The 27,104-nt window shown below is 45.0% G+C and overlaps 3 protein-coding genes across 3 annotated transcripts; 2 read left to right on the forward strand and 1 right to left on the reverse strand.

Moving 5' to 3' along the window:
• The first annotated feature begins 4,190 nt into the window (after nt 1–4,190).
• LOC119449624 (leucine-rich repeat-containing protein 24) lies at nt 4,191–10,590 on the forward strand. The gene has a single exon (XM_037712839.2). The coding sequence runs from the start codon at nt 4,282–4,284 to the stop codon at nt 6,331–6,333; it is 2,052 nt and encodes a 683-aa protein (XP_037568767.1). The 5' UTR covers nt 4,191–4,281; the 3' UTR covers nt 6,334–10,590.
• A 139-nt stretch (nt 10,591–10,729) lies between these two features.
• LOC119449626 (MIT domain-containing protein 1-like) lies at nt 10,730–15,786 on the reverse strand. The gene is made up of 6 exons (XM_037712840.2): nt 15,590–15,786; nt 15,414–15,515; nt 15,215–15,351; nt 15,041–15,127; nt 13,533–13,645; nt 10,730–10,930 (listed from the first exon to the last, which is right to left on the reverse strand). The coding sequence occupies exons 1-6, from the start codon at nt 15,732–15,734 to the stop codon at nt 10,774–10,776; spliced, it is 741 nt and encodes a 246-aa protein (XP_037568768.1). The 5' UTR covers nt 15,735–15,786; the 3' UTR covers nt 10,730–10,773.
• A 1,313-nt stretch (nt 15,787–17,099) lies between these two features.
• LOC119449627 (protein THEM6-like) lies at nt 17,100–26,442 on the forward strand. Its single transcript, XM_037712842.2, has 3 exons — nt 17,100–17,448; nt 18,268–18,479; nt 26,159–26,442. Exons 1-3 carry the CDS (start codon nt 17,304–17,306, stop codon nt 26,423–26,425), a joined length of 624 nt encoding a protein of 207 aa, XP_037568770.1. The 5' UTR covers nt 17,100–17,303; the 3' UTR covers nt 26,426–26,442.
• Nucleotides 26,443–27,104: the final 662 nt, after the last annotated feature.

Genomic DNA, 27,104 nt, shown 5'->3' on the forward strand with positions numbered 1-27,104 from the left:
CAATGTCGAACGCGTTCGTCATTGCTTCGGCTATAGCCTTTCATTATACGCGAGGCAGCGTATCCCACTGCTTTAAGTGGAATGTGAAAACGGGAAAATGGCTGCGACTATGAAATATGTATTACATAGCGATTTCTGATAAAGTTCTTTCGTGATGAATTTTCTTGAATCAAAGCGTGGAACGCATCAACGCAGTATAATCAGCGTTATACAGTTACTGCTGCCGCCGATGAGCATGCGCAGTTCATGAGAAGCGGCATAGCGGTAACGGCGTAACGGCAACGCTATACTCTAATAAGTATACGAACGCGCATGCAACTGGTATGCAGCTAACCCATGTTTAGTAGCAGGTTTTATTCACGTGAGCATTACCGTCATGCATTCGTTGAAATTTAGCTTAGCGAAGCCGTTCGCAAATTTCAAGGAAAGGCTGAACGGCTTTGCCTGTCAACGAAGATTGCATAGTGATCCCGGATGAAGCTAATGACTTCAGTCGGTTTGTGTCGGCAGTATCTAAGTTACCGACATTGGCGCATAAGTTCATTTCGGGAACGCATTAAGTCATTGATGTAGACGGTCGCATAGACGCAGAATTCCTAGTCTTGTGATTTCATTACGCACAAATCATAAGGTCCGTTCGTCGATGGAACACTTGAGAGCGCTTCTATGCATATATGCTTGAAAGCTATATGTACGGAAGTGCATATAGCTATGCCATTATATAACTCATGCATGCGGGCCCCGTACGGAGATCAGAAACAAATGACCACGAAAGACGGAATTGGTGAAGGGATCGACAACTTTTCAAGTTGTGCCCTGGAACGAGTACTCAACAAACTCAGCATGACTGAGCTTAACAACTAAAAATTAAATTCTGAGGTCTTACGTGCCGAAACCACGATATGATTATGAGGCATGCCGTATTATAGTGGGGGGCTCCGGATTAATATCAACCACCTGGGGTTCTTTACCGTGCGGAGCTTAACAATAACTAAGCAACCATGCACGTTGTAAATGTGTCATTGACTTAATCAAGAAACCTTATCTGAAGAGACGTATATACATGGAGGAAGGAAAGAAATAGGAGGCAGCATTGCGCAACATGTATGACGCTAGACGAGTCGGCCGAACACGTGATCGTCATGTCAGAGCGCGCGGTGGGTTTTAGTGCTCCCGCTCGGCATGCGTGGAGAGCCCCGGCAGAGCAGCCTAACAAGTGCGCATCGAATAACAAGTGCGCATCGAAGCCAAACATCCTCGGCCAATACGCTGAGTCTCGGAGGTCACTTGCGGGGCCGACTTTTCGAAGGAGGAGGACTTAAGGCTCCTTCTCTGGATGTGCCAGTGATACTAGGTCTTGTACTTGCTTCATGGTTGCAAATTCGATTGGCACCGCAGCCACGTGGCACGGTGATATACGTAAATTATGTCTGTGTTCTTTAGTCGACTTTGGGAATGAAGATCAACTTGAGGCCAATATTTGTGCCTTGCCCATGTAACTTGCCGTTTGTCCATTTTCTTGTCCTGGGAATGATCGAAAAATGGACCACTACTTAACCTGTTTTCAACCGTTCCTTACTAGCAGCGCAATGTATGTTTAGTATGCACTATAAGATAGTCATAATCTGCTTGCGACACAGTGTCATGCGCACGCACGCAGTCTGCACCTCTCCGAAGCTGGTAGCGGTATGTGCATTGAGCGCCGTATGCTAGGTTACTGAGACATGAAAACCGTTCGAACTATGCTGTTTCGCCGTTACATTCAACAAAAAAGGCGGCCTGCGTAAAGGTCGCAGGCCCGAGTTTTGTAAAGCATACAATTGTGCTGCAACTTCTTTCTTTCTTTCTTTCTTTCTTTCTTTCTTTCTTTCTTTCTTTCTTTCTTCTTTCTTTCTTTCTTTCTTTTCTATATGTTCCCTTTCTCTGCTGCGTTGGGCAGCTTTATACTTGGCTAAATTTAGATTGAACGCCTCTTTCAACAAAACAAGCTTGCGAAGGAAACAAAGAAAAAGGAGCGCACGACGGCGATGACCGGCGGCGAAGTGCGGCCAAGTCATAAGCCCGGCCGCTTTACGTGTTTCTCCAAAGAATTAATTTCCACACGGGAGTGGCCGCGCGCGCGTTCTCGCCGGTCGGGGCTCAAATCGAATTCGCCGTTTCCAAAGACCAAAAGCGCGCGCGCCGATGCCGCTGTAAGGTCCTTCTTTTTTTTCCTGACCTGAAGAACGAAATAAGAGCGAAATACAAAATGCGAAAGAATAAAAGGGACAAACGCGGCTGCAAAAGAAGGTTTATACCGGGTGAAGGAAAAGACGACGTGGCCGTGCGAGGAAGGCGGCAGTGGACAAAGCGCGCCAGCCAGCGATATGCGTGTGGAAGGAAGAAAAATCGCCGCCGCCGGTATCCAGTGACAAATGGACGGAGCCGATAGCGCCGCAGGGAAGGGAAGAGATTCGGGAAGGGGGCTCCGGAGAGGGAAATCGGGAGAAAGGGCGTCGGAGGCCGTTATCGGGCACCTTCACGAAATAAACTGTCGCCCGAGGAGGGAAGAGAAGCGAGAGTTTGCGCGGGACGTAGGGAAAAGAAGAGGTTCAGCGAGAACCCCGGTTTGAGAGAGAGAGAGAGAGGAATCGAGAGGTCCAAAGGGAGCACTGGGAGAGATTGGCTGATAGAAAAGCAGCAAACTGGGTGTGCGCGGCGAAGTACAGAATACGAGTACCCCATACTTTCTGTGGTATGGTCGGCCGCCTTGCGCCCCTCCTGACGTAGCCGAATCGAGAGCGAAGAAAACTTTTCCTCTGGGGTCGCAGCTGGAGAGCGATACAGCAGGAGAGAAAAAAAGAGAGAGAGAGAGAGAGAAAGGAAGAAATGGGCGCAGATGGAAAGGTTGGGGAGAGGTGGACGGGCGAGCGAGAGGAGACAAGATGTGCCAATAACAACGAGCCGCCGGCGAAAGTCCGACGAAATCAAAGCAGGGCGCCGAGTGAAACAAGCTTTGTTCTTTCTTCTCCGGTGTATATAGTCGGCGTCGTCGTCGGCCATTTTTCTTTTTTTCTCTTTTGACGACGTTTCCTTTGCTGCGTGTGGAAACAGTTCGACGGGATTTGAGCCGAGGCGCGAACACGTACACACACGACCGACAACGAGGCCCCGATCGCGTTCCGTTTATCGCTCGGGCCGGGCCGAGATTAGGGGCCGATATACGTGGAGCGAGCCGCTCGTTCGATGGCGGCGTGAATGTTGAATGCCGAGGAGCCCGCGTGCACTTTAGCTCAGGGACTTGGGCCCAAACGAAGACACCGCGTTTGCCCCAGCCACTCTTGTGAGGGCGGGCTGCGGCGGTCACATTGATTTTGCCATCAGGGAACGAGTTCGGGGATCGCTGACGAGACGAGTGCTCTTTACAACCCGACCTCGGAGGATCTCTGGCTTTTTGCTCCTCGACTAGGCATTCCTTGCAGGAGAAGACGCCACCGTGGAGGCTCTCATCGCGGCTCTTTTTTCGTTTTTTTTTTTTTTTTCCGCCTCGCCGCAGCTTCCTAAATGTGCGTTGCTCCCGTCGCTGGCCTGTTGTTTTCGGTAGATATATCCTGCTGCTGCACAGATAGTACGGCGTCATACGCCTGGCTTCTGAACAAAGCTGCGTAGCTATGAGCGTTCCGTGCTAACCACAGTGCGTGTCTTGTAGCCGCGTGGTCGCTTGTGCGGATTACAGGCACATAAGACCACCATGCCCTCGAAGCATCCTCGATAGACAAATGTTGGCGGCGATTCGTGATTGCAGTTCGTAGTATCGATATGCCGAGCATCAATTCAAAAACCTCCTTTTTTTTCTTTATTATTGCATCGCCTGCTCCCTAGAATTGTCAAAATTTACGAAAATTTGTTACCAGGTTACGGGACCGTCAATCTGTATTACCATTAGACGAGCATCAGACCTTTTACATGGACAGAGAACTGAAGCAAGGATTCCCTATGTCTTTATTGTTGTTCGCGCTTTGTGTTAAGAGAATAAAAAGACTACAGGAAAATAATGAAGTTTTGGTTTATTTTACTCCTGTAATGGACAGTTGGTGCAACTTCTAGAAGGGTCCTTGGGATGATGTATGCGGAGGACATAGATCTCGTTGTCGCACGAGGAGTGTTGAGAAAAGATGCCGGCTTTGTTATGGGCTAACGCTCTGCCACCTTGCTTCTGTCGCAGGTCACCCGAGCGATGCGCGGCGGTTATGACGACGACCGCCGGAGGAGCGGCGGCCCGCTGACCGCCGGCGCGCGTCCATGAAGCGCCGTGCGGCGCACGGCCGCGCCGCGGCCGCCATGCCTTCCGGGCTGCAGCTGCTGTGGCTCGTCGTGGCTCTGTGCCAGCTGTCACCGCGCGCCCAATGCTTCACGTGCAGCGACCGCTGCAAGTGCATCTGGCGCAGCGGCAAGATGTACGGCGAGTGTGCGCTCCAGGGGCTCTCCGCGCTCCCCTCGGGCATGGACGAAAGCCTGCAAGTGCTCAACCTGACCCACAACCTGATCCAGGCGCTGCCCAAGCGCGCTTTTTTCTCCGCAGGCCTCGTCAACGTCCAGAAGCTATACCTGTCCCGCTGCGAGCTGAGCCACATCGACGACTCGGCGCTATTCAAAGTGACCAACCTCATCGAGCTCGACCTGTCGGACAACAAACTGACCACTGTGCCGACTGCGGCTCTCAGCAGCACGCGCAACCTGCGGAACCTCTACATTAACCGCAATCCCATCACAGTTCTTGCGGACATGGCTTTTGCGGAACTGACCGAGCTGGCCCACTTGGAGCTGACCGAATGCCGCTTGGAGTCCATTGCTGTTCGCGCGTTCGAAGGGCTGTCCAAGCTAAAGGTGCTCAAGCTGGACCACAACCTCCTCGAGACGCTGCCGGGCCGAGCCATGGCACCGTTCCCGTCTTTACACGAGATCGCCCTAGACGGCAACCAGTGGCGCTGCGACTGCGAGCTGCGTGCGTTCCGCATGTGGCTGGAGAGGAACAACATCTCCCTCTACTCGCCCACGTGCCACAAGCCGCTTCGGTTGAACGGCAGGCCGTGGAAGAGCCTGTCGAGCGAGGACATGGCCTGTCCCCCGGCATTCCTCAACACGAGTACGAGCACGATGGACGCGATCGTGGTGCAAGAGAACAACAACGTGACGCTCGAGTGCCGCGTGCGCGCTGACCCTGCGGCCCACATCTCTTGGCTGTGGAAGGACAAGCCGCTGACCAACCAGAGCGAGCCGGGCCAGGCGTTCGTTCTCACCCAGGACGCCGGCGACCGCGAGCGTCTCTCCTGGCTCACGCTCAGTTTCGTGCAGGAGCCGTTGGCCGGGCCGTACGCGTGCGCAGCGCAGAATGCGGCCGGGCGCGTCGTGCGAAACTTCACGCTGGCGGTGAATCGACGGCCGACCGAGGTTCGTGCGTCCGCCGGGGGTTCGACGGCCGAGGTGGAGATGACGGAGCAGGCGCGTGAGTCGACCGAGCTGCAGCAGCGCTCGTACACCGAGAACCCCGTGCTGGGCATGGTCATCGGCATTTTGGTCGGCGCACTCGCCGTGCTGCTCGTGTTCGGCCTTACATTGTGGCTGTGCCGGCGCCGAGGACGCCGCCGAGGAGCGCCAGCGGGGTCGCGCAAGTCCAAACGTACGGAGGCCAACAGCAACCACAAGGCGCTGCACAACGACAAGCAGCAGCAACAGTCGCAGCCGGGGGCCGGCGACGCAGCCGATGTGAAGCTGCTGGTGAACCCGATCCAGAAGCCGCCGCGCCTGCTCATGACCAACAGCTACCAGGGTCTGCCGTCGGAGCTGGAGCCTCTGGACCCGGGCCTCTGCGTGGAGTCGTCCTCGGGCGTCTGGGTGGTCAAAGAGCACGACTACTCGACGGACGAGTCGGTGCTCTCGTCCATTCCTTCTCGCGCGGGCACCATAGACCGTCGCTCACTGGCCCGCAGTCCGATTCCGGTGCCCATGCCCGTCGTGCCGCCGCCCACGGACGACCTGCACGCGCGCCTGCACGGTGAGCTGACGGACACGCTGCGGCGCACCAAGGGCGACCGGCGGCCCCTGGTCGAGCGACCCGATGCCCAGAGTCCGCTCGAGCCGTACGCGGGCCTCGAGACGCTGCGTGTGCGAGACCTGGAGCCCCGCGGGCCCGACCTCATCGACCAGATCGGCGGCGCCGCCCAGCCCCCGCCGTCACCGCGATGGACGCCGTACGAGCACCCGTCGGCATACTACCGCGCCGCGGCTGGCACGCCCCAGAGCTGCTACCCGCCCAGCATACCCGAGGCGCCGGCGGACGGCACCGAGGTCTAGTCAGAGCGCCCCGACGCATCTCACGGACAGGACGATGCGCGCTAAACAAACACTCCGGGGCACGGAAAGGCGCGTTGCTGACTCGCGGCTAACACCTTTTCACTATCGTTTCCGCGCTGTTTCTAAACACTACAGCAATTATGTTAACTCGCACATTGCTGCACCCTCAAACAATTATGTGTGTGTCAACCAAAGCGGGGAGGTGCATTTGAGCATGACGTGAATGGTTCATAAGACATCCCACGCTGCTGAGATAGAACTACAGCTAAGGTATTCCGACTTCCTTATCAAAGCATGTCTTGAATTCAATGTCCCACCTTAGTGATTGCACTTTCCTAGCGGAAGCACATAAAGCCGCTAAGCTATCCGATTAGATTTCACACCGAGAACAATGCAACCAACAACAACAAAAAAAAGCACAAGTAACCTAGTCACCTCGTCACCTCAACTGATTATTGGCTCCTTCTAGGGCTAAAACCATATTAAATCCAGGAATTTTCAATTCTAAGGACCTACAGCGCTTGCAGCAGCAATGGAAAAAAGACAAATGTGGTTGCAACGACATTGGGTTATCTTGTCACCTCTTTAAGCACCGACAACAGGTATTTTTGTCCTGTCATAACTGATGGACAGCATCCGTAGGATTTGCTTTTGATTTATGGAGTCACTGCGATGGAGCCCTGGGGATTGTTTATTGGTAAAGGTGTTAGCCACGAGACACTTACGCACCTCTTCACGTGTCCAAACTTCTCTGCGTGGACTTGTAGAAGGTGATGTGATGCGGCGTTCAACACTTAACTTTTCGCAGCCGAGGGTGGGAAATGAACTATCTCCCTCTGCATTTGTTCCTTGATTGTAGTTGGCATTCGTTCGTGCGTGTTTCGTTTTGGACGTAACTCCCTAAAGTGAAGCTGTGTCGTTTCTGTTCCCAACACCATGCAACCCGTCACACACTACACATAGTATTCCATTGTGTTTGCACGGAGCTGATGCCACCACCAAGGATGTGGGTACATCGTCAGTTGCGACCGTCCCTCACACCGCTGTTCTCATTTTACACGTACGCTGATCGTGCCATGTGGGGTGGATCACTAGTTTAGCCTCATTTACCTTTGCAGTGGTTGACTAGTTGCAGAGTTTAAAAGCGCCGTGGCAGTTCAATCAAGAGGAACGGTGACTCGTCTTCACGAGAAGCTGAAGAAGCAGATTTCACTCATTTTTGTACAGCGACAGCATGTTGCACTCACTTCTCATAGGGCGTGTGTGTTTCATGCCTGCGAGTGAGAAAGATGTTTCGTGTTGACATGAGGTTTTGGCATGGTTGAACTGTGCTTCACTCGCCTCCTTCACAAGGGAAAATGAGCACTTCATAACATGGGACCATACATTTTGCGTCCCCACGTCAAAGTTCTGCTATAACTGCACCGCATGATGGGACTTCAGGCTCAATCTAGCCACCTCGGGTAATTTAAAATGCTCTGAAATTTCAGTACACAAGCATTTTTGCATTCCTCTCCCATTGAAATATGCCCACCACTGCAGGGAGCAACCCACAACCTCATACTCATAGCTATTGAGCCAGCGCTGCAGGTAGAATTGCAGTGTGAGCTATCCAAAAAATGCAATGAATTTGGACGGTCAAGTCGGTCATTTAATTCATTCTGGCTGTAAAACGGCTGTTTCTTTAATTTGCTTTTGCTTTACGTTACACACATACATACACTACGAGCCACAGCTTCTGAATCATAGGGCTATTTAAAATGCAGAGCTACAATTTCAAAAATTGTTAAATACAATTCTGAGGCTTTACGTGCCAAAACTACGATCTGATATAAATTATAAGTGAAGCCCACTGTGATTGTTGCATGACCAATTAAAACAGGTTCAGATGCTTGCTTTGTCTAAAGCACTAACTCATTTATGCTTGAAAAGGTGTCAAGTGCAACATCACCATTGCCTGCAAGCACATGCCACAAAAATAGACAGCAGGCTTGTGCAACCTTGCAGAATCACAACCAAATTTCCAGCCAAGCTGGAAATTTCTTTAGAGCAGTTGCAATAAGAATAATATAGTTGTGTGTAATTAACACAAAAGAGAGAGGCAGGAATTCTCTCTTACGTAAATGCTAATGTGAATCTTATGCGGCTTTAAGGTTCCACATTTCTGACGAGACGAAGGCTTACCACGGACATCTGTCATGGGGAAAAGTAGGCAGGTACCATCAACGAATGTCATATTTAATGAAACTCACCATCAGATGGAACTTCTTTGTAATATTCAAGCACAAAGTGCCATAAAATTTAAACAGTACCTCCATTTACCATTCAACACTTGGCACATCTGAAGTTGGTTAATGTTCTAGCTAGGTCAGTTTCACATTATGGCAGTATTCCAGCTCCTTATTCTGTTTTCCACTCTCATGCGCTGTTCAATTATTACCATCTTCTCAACCACCTGGACATTTACAAAACACATGCAGAAGTGAAACAAAGGCCACATATGATGGTAAAAAGGCAGTGTCTGGACCACTTACCTCTCCAAGCTGTTAAATGTAAAGCTTGATTTAACAGTGCCAAATGAAGCTAGTCAGAGAGAACAGTGTGCTCTTGCCTGCCTCACAACAAGATAGAACATATTTCTAGTAGCATGAATCCTATTGCTCATTTTTTTTTCTGAATCTGCAGTGTTTAAAATATAGAAAGGGCATTCTTAAAGAAGTATAATGTGTGCACGAGCCTCATATATCCATTTCAATAGAAGCAGAATGCCAATGGCTGGAATTTGGTACATTATTTTAAAGCTTACGTCACCATGTTCAAAGCAGCATTTTAATTTTACACCATTTACTATCAAGAGGCTGAGGTAAAAGTGGCAGTGATGAATGTGAATGGCAGATGATATCATGCTTATTTCATACCTGCCAGTTCTCCTTAGTTTTTCGTAATGATTACAAATTTGTGCTCTTTCTGTTATTTTACGAATGCTACGTCAAGTTAAAAAAATTCTGTTCACAAAAGTGTTTTAAAGCTCTTGAAATATGGGTGGCGCAAGATTTGCAAAAAAAATGCATGCAAAAAATAAATTGTGACAGCACCTGCATCGCCCTCCTGTGGCAGTGCAAGGTGCCATAAAGCCAGAGAATACTTAGTTCAAGCAAATTCATTCACAAAAGTTCCTGAAGCAGGCGGGCTCAGCAACACCAAAATGCTGAAAAAGTCGCTGATCCAACGTGTTGCTCGTCAATATCTGCAGTTGTAAGTTTGTTGCTGTGTCTAAAGGTGAACAATGGTTAATTAAGTGCATATGTAGTCTACAAAAGGTGTGCGCTCAAGCATACTTTAAAAAAAAGTGTGCTATTACTTACTCCCCCCATATTGTACTAGAGTTGCGGGATTATTTACGAATTTTAATGTTTGCGGGTTGGGAGCTATGTCATTTCATTCTTCTGCAGAATTATCAATCCGATGCACGGCATCACTTGCAGCTTTAATTAGCACACACCTCTTACCGGAAAAGCTTTATCCAGCAATTTTTACCAATGTATCTCCTGGGAAGTACACATAGAACGACTCTATGTAAGAACATTAATGAGGCAATTATTTGCAGATCTTACTTTAACATTCTGGGGCATTTAAGTGAAAAAAATTCCTACTCCCAGGAATTTTAGGTATCTTGAAGCACAGTGGCCAACCATGTCATGAGCCCATGTGCGCACCGAAATAAGCTGAATTCTGATTGTTACACACTGCTGTTTATTATACCAGTGACACCACCTGTATACTATAGTTCCCTACTCCAAAGGATCTGTGCATCTATACAGCCGACTGCTGCAAACTGGACAGACCGAGTTACACCTGGGATGACTGGCTTGTCTGCATTGGTCATTTCCAAACACGCAAAGTCTCTCCAACAAGCAGGAAGCCAGTGCAATGAGGTTTTGCTGTTGTGCAGTGCACAGTGCTCTTTTGTGACCCCACAAGTGAAACAGTTCTCCATTGTTCTTTTCCTGCAAGACAACAAGATGTGCCTTACAAGTGTGAAGTTTTCTGCAGGCAGAGATGAGGGACACTTGACACATGGAGTGCTGCTGCTGCCGTGGGACAGTCATATGTGAGGAACCCTTCTGAATAGGCACTGCAAGAAGCTCAACCGATGTGTATAAATATGTGAACCATGTCATTACGTGTGTGCGCATGTGTGTGTAAATAAACTGCATTGAACAATGGACTGAAATAAAGAAAGGCAGTGTTCCAGGATGGAATGGTATCGTTCCTATGTCGGCTTGCTTGAGCCTACTTTTATTACAGGACATGAAGTCTGCAGCATAACTACCACTGAACGATCTGGCAGTGCAGATGACAAAGGCAAATGAAATTCAATATCTGTAAAAATCATATTTATTTATACATATAGAAAAGATGTTCAAAACAAGTGCACTATTATGATGTATGAACATAGTTTCTGTGAAAAATGTCAATGGTTGTCTCGTGACAAGTTCTGAGGTCATGGTCAAAGAACCCAAGACTGAATTTGTTGGCAGTTGGGCGAAAGTAGTCCAGGCCTCTTCCTATCTTGATAATCCAGCCAGTATCTAGCCTATTTGAAAAGACGACAGTTGCTAAGTTGAAACCATCAGATGGAGTGCCACAACTGTTATCATGCCTTCAACGGTAAGAATCTGGAGACACATGATGGCTTATGGACTGTTCTTGCATGCTTTCTTACCCTTCTTGGATACCATAAGGAAGCTTGCATATTGTTTTAATTATAGCTTGGATATGATTGTGCAAAATTTTTTGTGCTTTTTTTTTCTTAGCATATGTTGCTGCAGAGCATGCAAGTGCACTGAAAAATATTGAAGAAACCATGCAAAGCAGCGACATATAATAGGGTAAAAAAAAGCTAGACCCACATGCTCTTGCTATCTTCATTTGATCAGGAGGCTAAAAACGGAGTTTCCCATGGCAAGAACTGCATTGTGTGCATGGCAAGAGCCTAGTGGATAACAGTTATGCAGAGGGTGTACTTTGTGCACGTGAAGTTATTCTTGCTTATTTCATCACTCAACGCCATTAAACAGTGCTGATATGCCAACCAATCGACACTGTCGCAGTACTGTGGTCCACTGTTAAAGGGAACACTATAATCCGTGGCTTTCACTTTGCTGGCTCTCTAGCTGGAAGTGCTGGCTGACGCTATGTCAACGGACTGTGCAGGTGTGTAGAAAGGTACCAGTGCCACCAACCACAGTTCACCTGCAACAAAGCTGGGTGATGGTACACTTGACGGAGGGAAAAATTCGCACCTGCTTTGCAACGTGTTCCCTTTAACAGTGGACCGCATCTATTTCTTAGGTGTGCAACCGGTAAAAACAATTTATGTCTACTTAAATATAGATTAATATAATATTTAATATAGATTAATAATAACGCAGCAGTGCTTTGCCTTTATGCTCCAGCCAACAGCTTATCGAATCTTGCACGTTCCTGTGATTTTATACCGCACTTCTTACCACAACGTTGGTGCACAGCTTTAGCTTGGTGCCACCACATGAAAATTATGACTGCTGTGCCAGCCACCTGCCAGCCTTTGCACATGCTAGATGATTTGCACAAAATTAAGCATGCATGAAGCTGGATGGTGGCACTATTAACAGTAAGCAGCCGCACCATGTGAAACTGTAAAATAAAATGAATTGAAACAAGAAGAAAGAAGTCGCAGGAAGATGGAAACATTAAATGATGAACATAGCGCAAACAAGGGGAGCCTCAGCCTAGAGCCAAAGTTTCAACAATAAGAATTGTCATCAGGGGCCTGATGAAAAACAGCTCGGAGCTAAGGCCTCCCTTGTTTGTCCATAGTTATCTAATAAATTGAAGCTGCATATATCACTGCCACTTCTGCAATAAGCAGCTTGCAAAAATTTCACTGACCTATTGAAGTACGACCCCCCCCCCCCTCCCCCCTTGTGTTTCTGGCTCTAACTCAAAACGGTTTTCTTTTCAGAGACCCCTTCTGGTTTAGCTTTAAATAGAAAAATGTGAAAGGTCTTGCAATGCTATGTTCAACAGATATTGACAGTAGTAGTACCATCTTAGAAATGTATACAGCTGATTGCAGGTGCTTTAGTGTCATTGACTGTATTGTACATTAGCAAATCAGTTTTGCCCGTATTTTTCATTAGCCAATATAAGGTGCATACAGGTAATTACAAATATATGTACTACTCTACGTAGCTTACACTATTTTTACACATAGTCCCCACACCGTTTCAAACATTTGTCCCATTGCAGCACTAAATTTGAGATGCCGCTGTGATAGAATTCATCCGCACGTGGCTTCTCCAAACGTTCATAGTCATGCAAGTCTTCACGGCCTTTTGCAAACTCACAACACCACCACCTCACACTACTCAAAGCGAGACGATACGCCTTTCCCCATACGTGGGCTGCATTTCCCTGAGGATTTCGAGGGGCGTTCGTCGCTTGCTCCATAGAAAACAAATCGCACGTCATTGCTCGTATGCTGTGGACGTGTGAAGCACAACTGCCATCTTCAAAAACTGACAGCAGTGCCGTGCCGTGGAGCTACCAGCAGATAAGGCTGGGCCAGTCCAAGAAAGGTCCACCGCTGGGAATGGATATGTTGACTTCGCATTTACAGCCGTAATTTGGATTAAACAAAACAGGGGCAAAGACTTTCTGATTTGCCCTCACATTGAGACATACCATGACCAAATAATAAAGTGCTAGCAGTTTTCTATTTAAATATTGTACACCAATGTCAGGAAGGTGTTTATGAAGCAGACCACTGACCTGGAAGACATTTCTACAGCTGTGTTATAATACAGAAAGAAAAAACTATAAATTATGTGGCTTAATAAAAGAAAGTGTTGTCACTGAAGGTTCTCAACAAACTGCAGAATGCTGTATATCAGCCACTATAGTTATCATTATATCATTATACACATTAAATCAAACAAAGACGGCTCACACTCATCAGTATTAGATGTAGACTGAATGTAATAAGGCTACTATCATAATGCCATTTATGCTCCTGTTGCCCAATTTCTTTTTAAATGAATGAATTTCCGGAACTGGATTTAGTAAAACCTGCACCAAGCAGATCAGACCTGAAATATTGTCAACTATAAGTCACGCCAGTTACCAGCTGCAAGAGTACGTCCTGATGACTTTACCTTATTTCTCGATCATGCAGGGTTTCAGAATACTCGACAGCCATGGTGATGCCATTGTCAGCAAGACTTGCCTTGACTTGCGACAACCTATCAAGCTGAGACTGCTGGTCACGCTGGTGAAAGAAAGCGCAAAAAGCACAAGCATGACATCAACCATTCAACAAATACACTAAAATGTAGTGATGGAAAAGGAATCAATGCACCGTGCAAGCCGCAATTTGTATTGAATGCCACGGAATATTCGGCTGTCTAGCACTGCATCACACACAAAAGTAGAAAAACCTGCACGGAACAGACTTGTACGTAACAAATTACACTAGTTAATTACAAGTAACCAATTAGATTCTGGTAGTGCTGTCTCTAATCGATTTCATTATTTACTTGGCAATGCTCAATATAATTAAATTATTTTTCACTAACCAACTACTTTATTGTCAGTTACTTTATTGACGAGACAAGCTGTAACCAGCGAGCTTTGAACACTTGAATTTGGCATAAACTACAGTAGAACGTCCACAGTAGCGCCAAGTCGCACCATGCAGCAACCTTGCAAATGCACATGTTCATACAGGCAAACCCTGCACCCAGTACTTCTTTTCTCAAATTAATGACACGTCTTGCAGCCTGTAATGTCAATATTGCCCTCTGCTGCATCTCACGATGATTTCGCATTTCTATGTGGCACGAGCACCACCACGTCAGAACAGTAATGTTCAGTGAGTTTAGAATTCACTTTTTCTACTGTTACTGTATAGTTACCAACCTTTGTTCACTAATTTTCATATCTAGTGTTCATACATTACACAATGTTTGTATGCTATAGCACAACCCGTCCCTTCAGCGAGCACAGTGAGCGAGTTTTCAGTGTCAATGCTGATGTTTTCAAAAGCAGAGGGAAGATGACTGATGAAAATTTTTGCATTTTGAAAGCAACTGTTAGTGAACATAAACAATGTATGAAGGGCTGCAGAGGATGCAGTTAAAGAACCACACCAGCTCATTACCGTATTTACTGTATTTGTGAAATCTTAATAAAAGATGGGAGAAAGGTGACATAAAACTCATACATACTTCCTAGTAATTGCTCAATTTTTGTGGGGTAGTAATTGGTCATTGTAATGAATTACATATTTGAAAAGATGATGAGCAACATGAGAACAAGGTGTGAGCAGGAGCCAACGTTTCGACAAGTGGACTTGTCTTTTTCAAACCTGCTCTCACCTTTTTTCTCGTGTTGCTCATCGTCTTGAATTTCCATGTACCGCATTCCCCTTGTTTTCCCTATATTTGAATGAAGTAAATGTAATTGGCTACTTCTTTTTCTGTAACATGTTCAAGTCTGGCGTGGAATCAGTTCTCCCGTGGCACCCAGTTAACAAAATACGACCGTAATGCGCAACAAATACTTCAAAACGATTGTTACTTTACAGTCATGTAGTTAAGGCATTCGCACGAACAAAAACGCAAGCCATGACAGCTTTTACGAACGCAGAATTGCTTAATCTCACCTGATCAAGTCCCGTCGTCAGCTTGATTCGCTTAAAACATGGGCACTTTTTCTTTAGCAGCTCACACAGACGAACAAAGTTCTGAACCTACCTGCGACAAAGGAAGGGGTCGCAGATATCTCACACCTTCGATACATTTCAAGCTAGCAAAATATGTACTTAAAGCACACTTGCCTGGTGGACCGACCGAACATATGCATCGTCGACCTCTACGGATGTCACCAAGTCATCCAGTAAATGTCCGAATGTCTGATCATAACTATGGCCAGCAGAGCCGCTTTCGATATGGATTTGCTCGTGGTATGTTCCAGCTGCAAGCAGAAAAATAATTGTTCGTGCAGGAAGGCCGACGGAATTTTAGCGTGCAACTGACCTGCCTTTTCCTTTCGAACCTGCTCTTTAATTTTTTCGGCCCTGTCCATGTAAGTCTTCACCCGATTCCTCAGATGATCTCGCTTGATAGTGTCTGAAGTTTCTGCGTTGAAGAGATTAGAAGAGTATATCACAGTGATTTCGCTACAATGAACAAGCAATGCCTTTACGAACTACCTTTAAGTGCGTCCATAAGCAGCTGTATTCCTTCCTGGTAGCATACCAGTGCAGATGTGTAACGCGCCGCTTGGTCATGCTCAACAGCTCTTGTCAAAACGCCAGCAGCTGCTTTCTCGAGACCACCGCGCTTGGGCGCCGCCATGATGCGATTGGCGACATCGGGAGCCTTGCGAGAGAATTTGCAAGCGTACACATGTGATAAAACAATGTCAGATTGTATCTACTCTACTACTCCTTAAACAAAATATTTTTTTTCGCTCAAGTTGTTACTGAGTCTCACAGTTATTACTTAAGCTTACTATTTTGTCTGATGCATAGAGTTTCTGATGCGTTTTTCTTTTCTCTCTCCACAATCGTAAGATAGCGCCAACCTTTCCCTTTCCCTCAAGAACCACTTACCGCGGTGGTATAATTTATATATAGTGAAAAAACAGGTTGCAAACGAGCGCCGTGCGCGCATATTATAACTTCTCGTAGTGCGTTATAAATTGCACAGTGGCGCTGCAGTAGTTTGGGCCTAAAGTAGTGCAGCTTTTGTTGCGCTATAAGCTACGGTTTATTATCGCGTTTTTTTTTTTTTTTTTTCTACTATTGATGAGCCATACTCAGGAAAAAAAGCTCGATTACCTCCAAAGTCTCTAAAGAACAAAAAAAATATCTTCTTCATAACGTGATTAAGCAGTTTTACTGGCAGAATAGCTAGACAGTGATGTCATGCGCAGGGATGAATGCATAGTAAAGTAGCGGAACACAAACGGTAAATGGTTCAGCCAACGCTTATTGGTGACCAACACTGGGCCTCTTCGATTATCCGTTCCTGACAGTCCCGGACTGCCCGAGACAGTGCTTTCAGCCAATGAGCGTTGCGTATGCAGTTTTTCGTTTTTCGGACAGTCCGGGACTGTCAGAGACGGATAATCGAAGAGGCCCACTAGTTTACACATGTTCTGACAGCTTTCTTAGTTTCTGACTTTTGTTATTCGCATATATATATATATATATATATATATATATATATATATATATCAGTGAAGTAAAGAGTAACCGGAGCCGGCAAAGAAGTAGTTCAAAAAATAGAAGCACGTAGGAAAAAACATAACAAGACTTTACTGACGTTTCGGCCGGGGTCCGGCCTTCATCAAGAGTGCGTGTACAAGCATACAGAGCTCAATTTATACCTTTTTGCCGTAAGGGTGAAAAGAGACAAGAAAAAAAAATATACAAAGTGAAAAAAATAAGTACAAAGTAAAAAAAGAATACAACGAACACGTAAATGGAAAACTGCGCGTGCACAGAGTGGAATTATTAAAAAAAGTGAATACAACAAGGCGCTCGACTGATTTAGGAGCTTGTTTTCACAGCCGTGTCTTATTTTTTGCGCCGAAAACCATTTCTAGACTCCGTCTACTTTTGCTGCCACCTTGCGCAGAACTACCGAAACGCAAGACGTAATCGGAACTCTAGATCGGAACGCTTGGAGCGTTGAAGCGGCGCCGTTGGGCCACTTGTGATGTTATGCCACTGTGAGGGCGATTGAATGGAGGCGGGACAAGATTTCGCGGCTGCTACCAAAATTACGGAATTTATGTTGTGCGTAAATCCTGTGCATAAAGTTGGACCATATCTGTCTTCAGGTTTATTTGTTTAGTTAGCGAGCTCTATTGAAAGTTTACAACCATATGACAATTCGCTGACTGTCGCTAACTCTGCAATGGGATTTTACACAGTGCTTGCGTTAACTTTGTATGTCTTATTTGACGTAAACTATTTCATACAGTACATTCTTATTATGGTACGTGGCTTTCTGCGATGGAGACACATTAAGAGGCCTCTCTTAGAGCCCGACGTCACGACTGGTGAGTTGCGATGCCTTCTTCGGCGTTTGTTTCGGTCAGGTATCGAAAAATGTGGAACGATATATAATTATTTTGAGCCACTGCGCACGTATTTGCGGCGGTTCAAGGCATCTAAATGTCGTGTCTAGGTTGACCAGAATTGTTCCATAGTTCAGTTGTTGTACTGGTACATGGAAACACTATTTGCAATGTTTACGAAGCAACATTTGAGGCTTTATGGGTAGCCAACATCAAGCAGATCCCTTGTGTTTGTTGTTTTGTTTTTTTGTTTTTTTTTTTTTTGGGGGGGGGGGGGGGGGGGAGCGGGTCCGCTTTTGTTGTGGAGCGCAGACATATAGAAAATTGGCGCTCCGAAATTACTAAGTTTCTCGACTGTAATACGGGTGTCACACAGTGCACTTTCTATCGTGATCGAGGCCGATCCGGATCGAATTTCTTGGTAGCAATTGGCTCTTTTGTACAAGCTGGGGAAGGAAGCAAATCGCTGTCGAAAAATTTGATTGCGATTGGAAGTGGCCGTGTGACAGCTGCGATATTAGTTTCTATTAGAAAACCTGGTTACCATTAGGTGCAGCTAATTTAATTAAGCATTCGGCAGTATGTTACTTATTTATTTTAAAAAAAGTTATCGAGATAGTGCATCCCTCTCAGGTTATTAATAGAATAACAAACACTTTACAATGATTTATCGAAATATCACTAAGCTTTTGCTTATGAACTATCCACTATATATTTTGTCAGGAAAGCCTAAATGAGTATTTTGAAACTTCATGTCAGATGTCACAACACTGCCACATATCTTTTCATGGTATTTTGCAGGCAGGTGCTCACTTTGTGACCTCGATCACATGATGCACATGAACAATGTAAAGTACCTCCGTGCCTTTGAGTTTGGCCGAGCTGCATTTGGTTTGAAGAATAGACTGTGGCAAAAAGCAAAGAAATTGAAAGCTCACCTGCTCATCAGTGCTCAAGTGGTGCGCTACCGAAGGCCAGTCACACTTTTCCAGGCTTTTGAAATTCATTCCAAGGCAAGTTTACTTCCTTATTATTTTCTTTATGTTCATGTTATTAACACGAGTGTTCTTAACTTCACCTTCTCAGTGGGAAAAAAAAAAATTATTTTTAATTTTAGTGCATCAGGAAGCTGCAAGCACGCAACTGATTGAGGGCAGCTGGAAAACTTAGCTTGCTAGATATAGTCACTTAAGTGATGCACATAACTGTGTGCATTGTATCTATTCACACAAATAAGAGTCTGCTAGTTCAAAACCACATGAAGCTAACAGGCAACAAAGCCAGGAAAAGCATAGGGGAAAGTAACTCTTTGAAAAGTAACTGTTTTTAACTTTTTAATTGAAATACAGAAATAATAAGAAGAAGGAAAATGAAAGTGGATCTGCATTATGCATGTGATGCTCCACCATAAGCCGGGTGGACAGCCACAGCGATGGCTGCCCGCCTGGCTGCTTTCTTGTGTATTTGTCTATGTGTACCAGATGTAGCCCTGTGAGTGTGGCCCGTGCCACTCACAGCTATGGCGGCAGATGTCGTCTTTCTTTTCAACCACTGGCTTCCTCGTAGTATTGTGATCTTAGGAGCAGGCAATTGGTGAAGGAACCCTTGTATGCTATGGAATGTCGAGACCCCTGCCATGCAATCAGTGAGAAGAACAAGGTGAACCGAGGGGCTCTATGCTTTGTGAAAACAAGTTGATATAAAAATTTCAGAATGATCTGTGGCGTGTTCACAAGGCTTTAAAACAACAGAAATCATTTTTAACAATGTTAGGATGGATAGTTAAGCGTGTTGGTTGAGCATGATCTCAAGTGAAAGCGTGAAAACGACGACGGACAAAGAGAGAGCACACACACACAGGGTGCCACCTCCAACAATGTTTAATCAGAAAAAACGCCACTATTTTACACAGGGAGCGCAATCACACTTTCTCAGTGTGCATTCGCGTTCAGGTCAAGTAGTTCTTTGTGTGATAGAGATATTGAGGCTACACTTACTTACTTATCACCTGCCTCAATGATCCTTTTGGCCTCAATTATTCAACGAACCCATTTGTCACGGCTTCTGGCAACCACAGATTTTGTATGAACAAGTTGAGTTGTTAGGATTGGCCATTCTGATCATCAAGGGATGCATTTAAGCGCTCCGTGCATAGCGTGTAATTAAAAAAAATAAAAACAGTTTTTAAAATGTACATCGCTACTGGTCGACGTGCCACCGCTCCACTGAGTTTTCAGCTACCCATGACCAAGTGACACATGGTGACCATATGACGTCAGTAGGGCGAGCTATCCGATTGGCTGCCCAGGGCACGTCATCGGTAATTTTTCCAACTTTAAGGTGAAGAAATGTTCGTAATAGTTGGAATGTTCAATAATTTGTTTCTTTAAAAAAGAAAGTAACAGAAAGAGAATGCACAAGGCCTATTTATCACTACACTCAAACACTTCCAGCACACAGCACACACTGGAAGAGTGGTTTGCTTGTGTTACAACGTGTTCCGTGTTGACGTGAGCTGCACGGTCTGTGTTGGTCTCGATCTGTCTTTTCGCGAACAACATGGTTTGCCCTTGCGTTGTGGGCTGCAAACGTAGCGATCGGCGACATGTCAAGCTGCGACATCTTGTCCCTCTGCAAGGCAAGCATGCGAGTGGAGTGGCTGCAGCGCTGGTTGTTGGTATCCGATCGGCACCAGCATCTACGCATTTCCAGCCGTCACTTCCCGCCGAAGGATTACGACCACAATAGTGTTTCGCGTGTCCGGTATTCGGGTAAATGCAAGCACAAGCGGACTGGGCCTGGCCGTATTATAGCATGAGCAGAGGCACAAACGTGAACGACCTGCACTGTGCAGCTACCTGGTGGCACAGAGCTCAACCAAACACAGGAATAATATAGCAGTAATGAGGTGTATTCTACTTTGCTGCTGGTGTAAATTTTTGGCAGGAGCGTAGTCATGAACACATTTTTCTAAATGTTTAAAATGTTTTACACTTGGTTACAGCAATATCAGGGCTGGACAAAGATACTTTGCAATTGTATCATGATACTGCACAAGATACTCGTCAGCAAGTATTTGAGATACAGATACAAGAGACTACCACATATTATTGTATCTGATACGATACTTTCCATTTGTATCTTAAGATGCTTCGATACATTCGCAAATTTCTTATTATAGATCTTTTTTTTTATAGATTTTTTTTGTTTGTTTTTGTGAGGGTTTGTGTTGTAGAACTTATATACTCAAATGTGTCATTAGTGTTTTTCAAAGATTGTGTTTCAAAACTTGTGCTGCTCTTTCTTTCTTGTATTTAACGTGTATATTCCTCAAAGTGTACGTGACAGCAAATTCTTGTGTTCTTATGCTTGTATTGGATTTCCACATATGTTCTGTTACGCAATATTTTTCTTTCTTTTATTACACTACTTTGAAATATATTTGATACCCACTCCTGCCTAAGGCCTGAAATACAGGCCGGCAATACTTAAATAAATAAATGAATAAATAAATATAGTGTAGCAGCAAACACCTATGCACAAAAATGTTTGCTTTGAAATTTCTAAACTCCCACCAACCTTGTTTCATTTGAATTAAATGTCTGTTAGTATCTCAAAATGGTCCTTCTTCCTCAAAGTACAATATTTTCATTCCGAAACAATTTATTAGGTTAGCTACTTAACATGAAAGCTCTTTATACGCTGCACTGCCAGCGGTGTTTGCTTGTCACTTTTGTGATTGATAGTAGTCGCAGATCTGATTGCCGACCAGCTAGCTGGTTGCCATCCAATTACAAGAATGTCAATAAGAAGCCTCTGCACGATGGCGCAAGTGCCGCTGTGGAGTTTTACCATGTTCGTAAACATAATACTGTTTACACAATACCGGATCACCGGACAGGTGTACAGCAGCCACAATGGTAGCGTCATTTTTTGTGACGCATCGTGTAAACAGAGAGCACATAAACCTGCAATGACCTGATGTGTGAAAGCCACTAGACACAAGCTACCCCATGCTTGTATTCTTCAGACTTCATTACAAAGTACCATGCCAGAAAAACTTCGATAACGACACTATATAGCGGCATGAGAACTTGCACCAAAAACACCGTACGCAGCACAGTACGGTGGTTACAAGCAAGTGTCGTGGCACCGACGCAACTAAAATTAAAACAAAACAAGAAAATGTTGGCTGCATGCAGACGTTAGCATGCTTAGTTTTGTCGAAACGGCACAAGCACCACCATGAGACTCCGCTCCACCAATAGGGACGCGCAGACCTCATCGCCTGCCCACGCTGGAGGGCTCTGGCAGAAAGATAAAAGAATGTCGCACCCTTTAGTTTAGTCAGGTGGCTTAGCAGCAGCAGAATCAGCTTGAGAAAGGAGTTCAGCCAACATTTATAGATCCGCACTGTGATGTTGCAATGGCAGTATCCTGTATCTTAAGATACACGATACATTCTTTCAGGTATTGGAAATACAGATACTGATATGCATCTTCCCAGACGTATCATGATACAGATACAAGATACCCAAAGAGTATCTAAGGAGGTATCTAAAATACATGCATCTTCGATACTGCCCAGCACTGAGCAATATTAGCTCTTTGTTTCACTGGTTAAGCTCTGCGCCACCAGGTGGCTGGACCATGCAGACCAATCATACCACTCACATACATCTACGCTAAAGTTCCTTCATCACAGCAATAGTACTATAGAGGGGCTTTAGTTTACGCCTCCACCCATCTGTCAAGGCGCCCAGCTCTCCTGTGGTTACCGGAATACTGGACACGCTTGGAGATGCGACAGAATGCTCACAATGCATGCTGCTTCAATAGCTCTCGCTTGGGATCGACTGCCAGGCGGCTGGCGGAGGGGTTGGAGAGGCTTCGCGTGCTGGCTCCAAGACAACCGGAAGTAGACGACATGACGTCCAATCATGACGCAGAGTCAGTGAAGGCGGAGCTTAGCCCCGATCACTTAGCGGCGGACGAGTTGAGGAGAAAAAGCATGGCTATATGGAGGAGGGTAACTTATATTCGTCCGTAGCCCTCCTAATATGAGATGCTTCACACAAATTGTGGTGCAAATGTTTTGTAATTTTTCATGCTTTATAATTACAACCACAGGGAAAGCAGTACCGCAATTCTGAAGTGTTTATGTTAGGAATATATCATTAACTTTTTCCTTTTTGTTTAAACCATAGACTCAGTCAGTTTCGACCGTCAGTGCACAGAAAATGGCTATGTTGTGTATATCATTAATCCTCCGATTATAGAAAAGCATTGCTTACCTACCAGAAAAATTGTAAAAAAAAGGCATGTGGTCACTTAAAGGAGCCCTAAAACACTTTTCTAACTAATCGGAAAATAGCCTCGTTATTAAGGATGTTGCCTCATGAATGTGATGCAGTAATTTAAAAAAAATTTAATCCTTCAAGTATCAGTGAAATTATTGCACCGATATATAGCTTCATCTCTATTTTTGTCTGTGCTAGCACGCTGGTAAAGCTACACAGGGGTGAAGCCAAGGGGGCAAAGCCCCACCTAAAGTTGAATGTCTTGGCGGCAAAAGGGCTCGTCACAGCACACCATGGCGGCTGCAGTAGACTACGCTACGCAGCATGCCGCTGCTGTCTTGGAGTCCACATGCAGCAGACACAGCTATGCACAACAGTTGTGTGTAGACCGGCAGTGCAAAGATACAATTTTTTTCTGTCATTTCGAGATCGCAGACATATGTTTCATTTATTTAACTCAAAATTAGCAATTATGTATTATTGAGAATGTTCTTGCTATTACGAAACCAGCCAATAGCTGTTGGTGGGCCCAGTGGCTTGCAATGACGCTGCATGATGACATTGCGGAAGCGAGAGCAAGCAATCTTTCGCTGTTTTTCGCAGCGAGAGCAACCAGTTTCACATGACGCAAGATTGTAAATTGCCTGCTGCATGCAGTGCAATAAGATTTGGCTTAGATGTTCACAGGAGCCTCTTGTACATATCGGCAATGTTTTCTTACTATGCTCAAAAAGTATTTCAGGACCCTTTAAACTTGATGAAAACATGCTAGAGAGGACCATATATAAAGCTTGAAGTTGCCGATGATTTGTTCGCACATGTTGGTGCATCAATAACATTAACATATACAGCAGCATTGTTTCACTCAAAGCCAATTGAGTAGGAGATGTTAGAATCACATCAGTGTTGAAATCACCAAGTAAAGAAATGCAGCACTTATTTAAAGAGACGCCGCCAGCTTGTTTATCTTTTCTGGCTTGAGTTATGTGTTTGCAACGTAGGAACTAACATCTGCATCTGAACAAAATTGTCTTTGTAAAGGCCAAAAAATCAAAAGTGCGCTTCAGCTGCTGTACATCGGCCTCAATTATTTCTCTCTTGTTCCTTAGGCTTTGCACATTTACATGATAAAATGACAGGCTATTGTTCGAATTGTATTCTGCTGTTTCTAGTAAACCTTCAACTGAATCAGGAAAAAAATAAGGCGTGTTTCAAACTGTCAGCCCCTTAAATAAGCACCAGGTAAGTTCTAGAGAACTATAAGTCATTATCACAAGTTATGCGAATCGTTCGCAAATTTACTTTTCAAAAAAGAATCCTACGTTCTCTTGACCTTTCCCGAGCTTTCAGTTTTGTGAGCCACAGTGGTTTCTTATTCTGTACCAAGTGTTTTGGCAGAGTCGGCAGTTCCTTTTAGCACATAATTACACCAGTTAAGTGAGCTGTTTATTTTACAGCAATAGCTGTTATGGGCTAACTTCCCTGGTAATTCACAGGTTTTGTCCGCAGGTGTTGTTGCTGGAATCCGAAAATTCTTTATGAGAACATTAAAAAGAACAAAAAGAAAGAAAAATTCTCATTGTACCGCAAGGACTAAAGCTTGTGACCAATAGATTGGCAGTCCAGGATTCTACCTCTCAGCCACTCTGCACATGCTACAGCATTGGAAAATACTGATGGTGAAGAGCGCGATCACGCCAACAGCTGCCAGGATTGGCTAACACCCACTCAGTGTCTGTGTACTAGATAGAGCTGGTGTCCGTGCTTTCTTCAGGTTGTAGCATGTCGCCTTCCCAGTTGCAAAGGCAGTCATGAATTAAGTTTTAGGGGCGAAGCACCTTAGGGCCGAGCCTTGTCCCTCGTAGTCCGTAGCTCTGATATACATATATGTGTGTGTGTGTGTGTGTGTGTGCGTGTGTGTGTGTGCGTGTGTGTGTGTGTGCGCACGTGTGTGTGTGTGTGTGTATACTAGCATATGTACGCCAAGCTCCGGCTTCCGGAAGCCGTAACCGGAAGCCGGCTTCCGCTTCCGGTTCCATTTCCGGTTCCGGAAGCTAGCTTCCGGCTTCCAGAGAATGCTTCTGGCGTTTTGCCTGAATGATCCCCCAGTGCTTCGCCCACTCACCATCATTCACGTCGTGGATATGCGGTCTTGTAGTGACAACGATTGAGTGCGCCTGCTTCATCTGTATTAGTCTTCTAATGCTTGGCTTCGTTCCATGTTCACTGGATGGCGCTGACGTCGTCTTGTTTTCTTCAAGGATAGTGTGAGGCCTATCAATTGGACATCCGAAATATAAATTTGTGAACAGCCAAATAAATCCAGCAGTAAAAAGCTAGAGAGTTGTTTTAGTAGAGACCAGCGGCTGAGTACGGATAGGTAGGAGGAGTAAGAAAAGCAGTCTTTTGATTTCACCACCAGGAGGTGCAACTTCCACAAACGAGAATGACTCACACTTTTGTTTACTTTTTAAAAGGAAATTGTTCGCTTGCACCTGTGCATGTTCACTCTAACAAATACTGTAAGAGATAGTCTAAGGCTTAATGAGCTTTATATTTCGCCAACTGTTGCATCAGTGCTTTGCATTATGGGCAAAATTGTAATTTTTACACCGATACTGGTATGATTGTACCTGTGCAATGGCTATTCACTTTAGGCTATAAAATAAACCTGACATTTGGGCACTTGCAAGATAGCTGCATGAATTTGCATCATCTGTTTAGTTCCATGTGCCATTTATCTGGTGAGAGCATTACTTAGTTACCTTATTTCACTGCTGGTGAGCTCTATATCAGCTTGTAACATTTAACTTGTGACGAAAGATTTCCGAAAAACATTTTTTGTTATGTACAAAAATTCAGGATGGGGGAGTAACGCAAACTGACATGCCGCATTTTTTAAATTCTTTTAAGCTATGGTACATTTAATCGCAAATTGAGCAATAATGGCATTGTGGCAGCCATGAATTTCGATGCAGAAAGGCACTGGGTTGTTTTTGTTTTGAGAATTGCAGTGTCAAGATGCACAATTTTGTGTCAGTTATAAAATGCGGAGCATATCTAAAGATTGTTTCCTCCAAGAAGTCTGCTGCAGTGGTGTCATGCACTGCATGCTTTTTTTTTTTTCTTTCCAACTTAGGTGTTGTACATTAAGCTTATTTCATTACGACCTGCTGCATGCAACAGAACTGACAGGTAGTAAATTCTAATGCTTTGAAGTGGCTTTAATCAGGTGTAAAATGCTGCTTATTTCTTGCACAGAACTATCAAAATAATATCGTGAACAGGACAATGTCATGTGCTTTTCTGGTAATTTCTAATCTGCCAAAATCTGGTAAGTTTTGCTGAAATAGCTTATCATTTATATGTATTGTATCCCATTTTTTTTACAGATTGTGTACTGGGAAGACAGAGATGTCTACATTGAACAGCAGTTGATCACAGTTGGAGACAATTTTGTTCGAGCAGTATGCATGGTAAAAATGACACTTGTGGATGGAGCGTTGAATGACCTGCTGACATCTCTAGATGTTGATCCAACCTCCAAGCCAACACCAGTCCCTCGGGATATTCAGCTCTTCATGGACTATAATCGTGCTAGCAGCGCAAAGCTAAATGCAGAAAAAGATAGGCTTCTGAATGTTAAGCATTCAGAGTAAATTTCTCACAAAACATGCTGGAATCCTTGAAACTATCATTGCTTACCGTAGTCATCAAAAAGTTTGTAGGAGCAGCACTATCAAACTCGTCAGCTGTGCTGCCTGAGGTACCAGGACAGTTGGCACTGCCGATGCTTTTATGTGAAGCCTTGAATGTGTCGGGCTCAAGACAGCATATCATAAGCAGTCTCAAACTAACACAACACAGCCAGCTGACCCCTCGTGTCGATGGTTGTCTTTCACTAACTCTGATTGTCACGCTCAACAAGGTGCAAGATAATATGCCCACATGTATTTATTCTGCTGCTTTAATTTTAACACTTTTGACAGCTTGCAAACCATAAATTATTTGCACTGTACACATCCCAACAGAAGGTCCCACTGTCAGTTTATACTTCGGGACCTCATCCTATAATGTATTAACGCGAGAGCGTTAAGGGCTCCGTGTCGCAGAAAATTCGGTGTCGGCTTCGTCGGAGCTTTACGTGAGCGAAAATATCCGTATATGTTTAGGTATATGTATATGCCACGCCTTGCGACGACACGCGGTATATGCGGGTTATATTGCCTCACCATTCCATTACTAAAGTTGATCATACCTTGTCTTACGTTTTTTACAAAGTTATGCCTCGGAATTTTGAGAATGACCGCCCAGAAACAATTGTCGTGAAACAAAACA

This window comes from Dermacentor silvarum, chromosome 4, assembly GCF_013339745.2.
Source record: "Dermacentor silvarum isolate Dsil-2018 chromosome 4, BIME_Dsil_1.4, whole genome shotgun sequence".
NCBI classification, from domain to species: Eukaryota; Metazoa; Arthropoda; class Arachnida; order Ixodida; family Ixodidae; genus Dermacentor; species Dermacentor silvarum.

What these genes read in the sequence shown, in the direction of transcription:
- LOC119449624 (XM_037712839.2), top strand. Translation starts at nt 4,282, where the DNA reads ATGAAGCGCCGTGCGGCGCACGGCCGCGCCGCGGCCGCCATGCCTTCC.
- LOC119449626 (XM_037712840.2), bottom strand. Translation starts at nt 15,734, where the DNA reads ATGGCGGCGCCCAAGCGCGGTGGTCTCGAGAAAGCAGCTGCTGGCGTT. An exon ending in ATGTTCGGTCGGTCCACCAG is followed by an intron (nt 15,128 to 15,214) that starts GCAAGTGTGCTT and finishes TGTCGCAGGTAG; the next exon opens with GTTCAGAACTTTGTTCGTCT. An exon ending in CTGCATGATCGAGAAATAAG is followed by an intron (nt 10,931 to 13,532) that starts GTAAAGTCATCA and finishes CTTTTCAAATAG; the next exon opens with GCTAGATACTGGCTGGATTA.
- LOC119449627 (XM_037712842.2), top strand. Translation starts at nt 17,304, where the DNA reads ATGGGATTTTACACAGTGCTTGCGTTAACTTTGTATGTCTTATTTGAC. An exon ending in AGAGCCCGACGTCACGACTG is followed by an intron (nt 17,449 to 18,267) that starts GTGAGTTGCGAT and finishes GGTATTTTGCAG; the next exon opens with GCAGGTGCTCACTTTGTGAC. An exon ending in CTTTTGAAATTCATTCCAAG is followed by an intron (nt 18,480 to 26,158) that starts GCAAGTTTACTT and finishes TTTTTTTTACAG; the next exon opens with ATTGTGTACTGGGAAGACAG.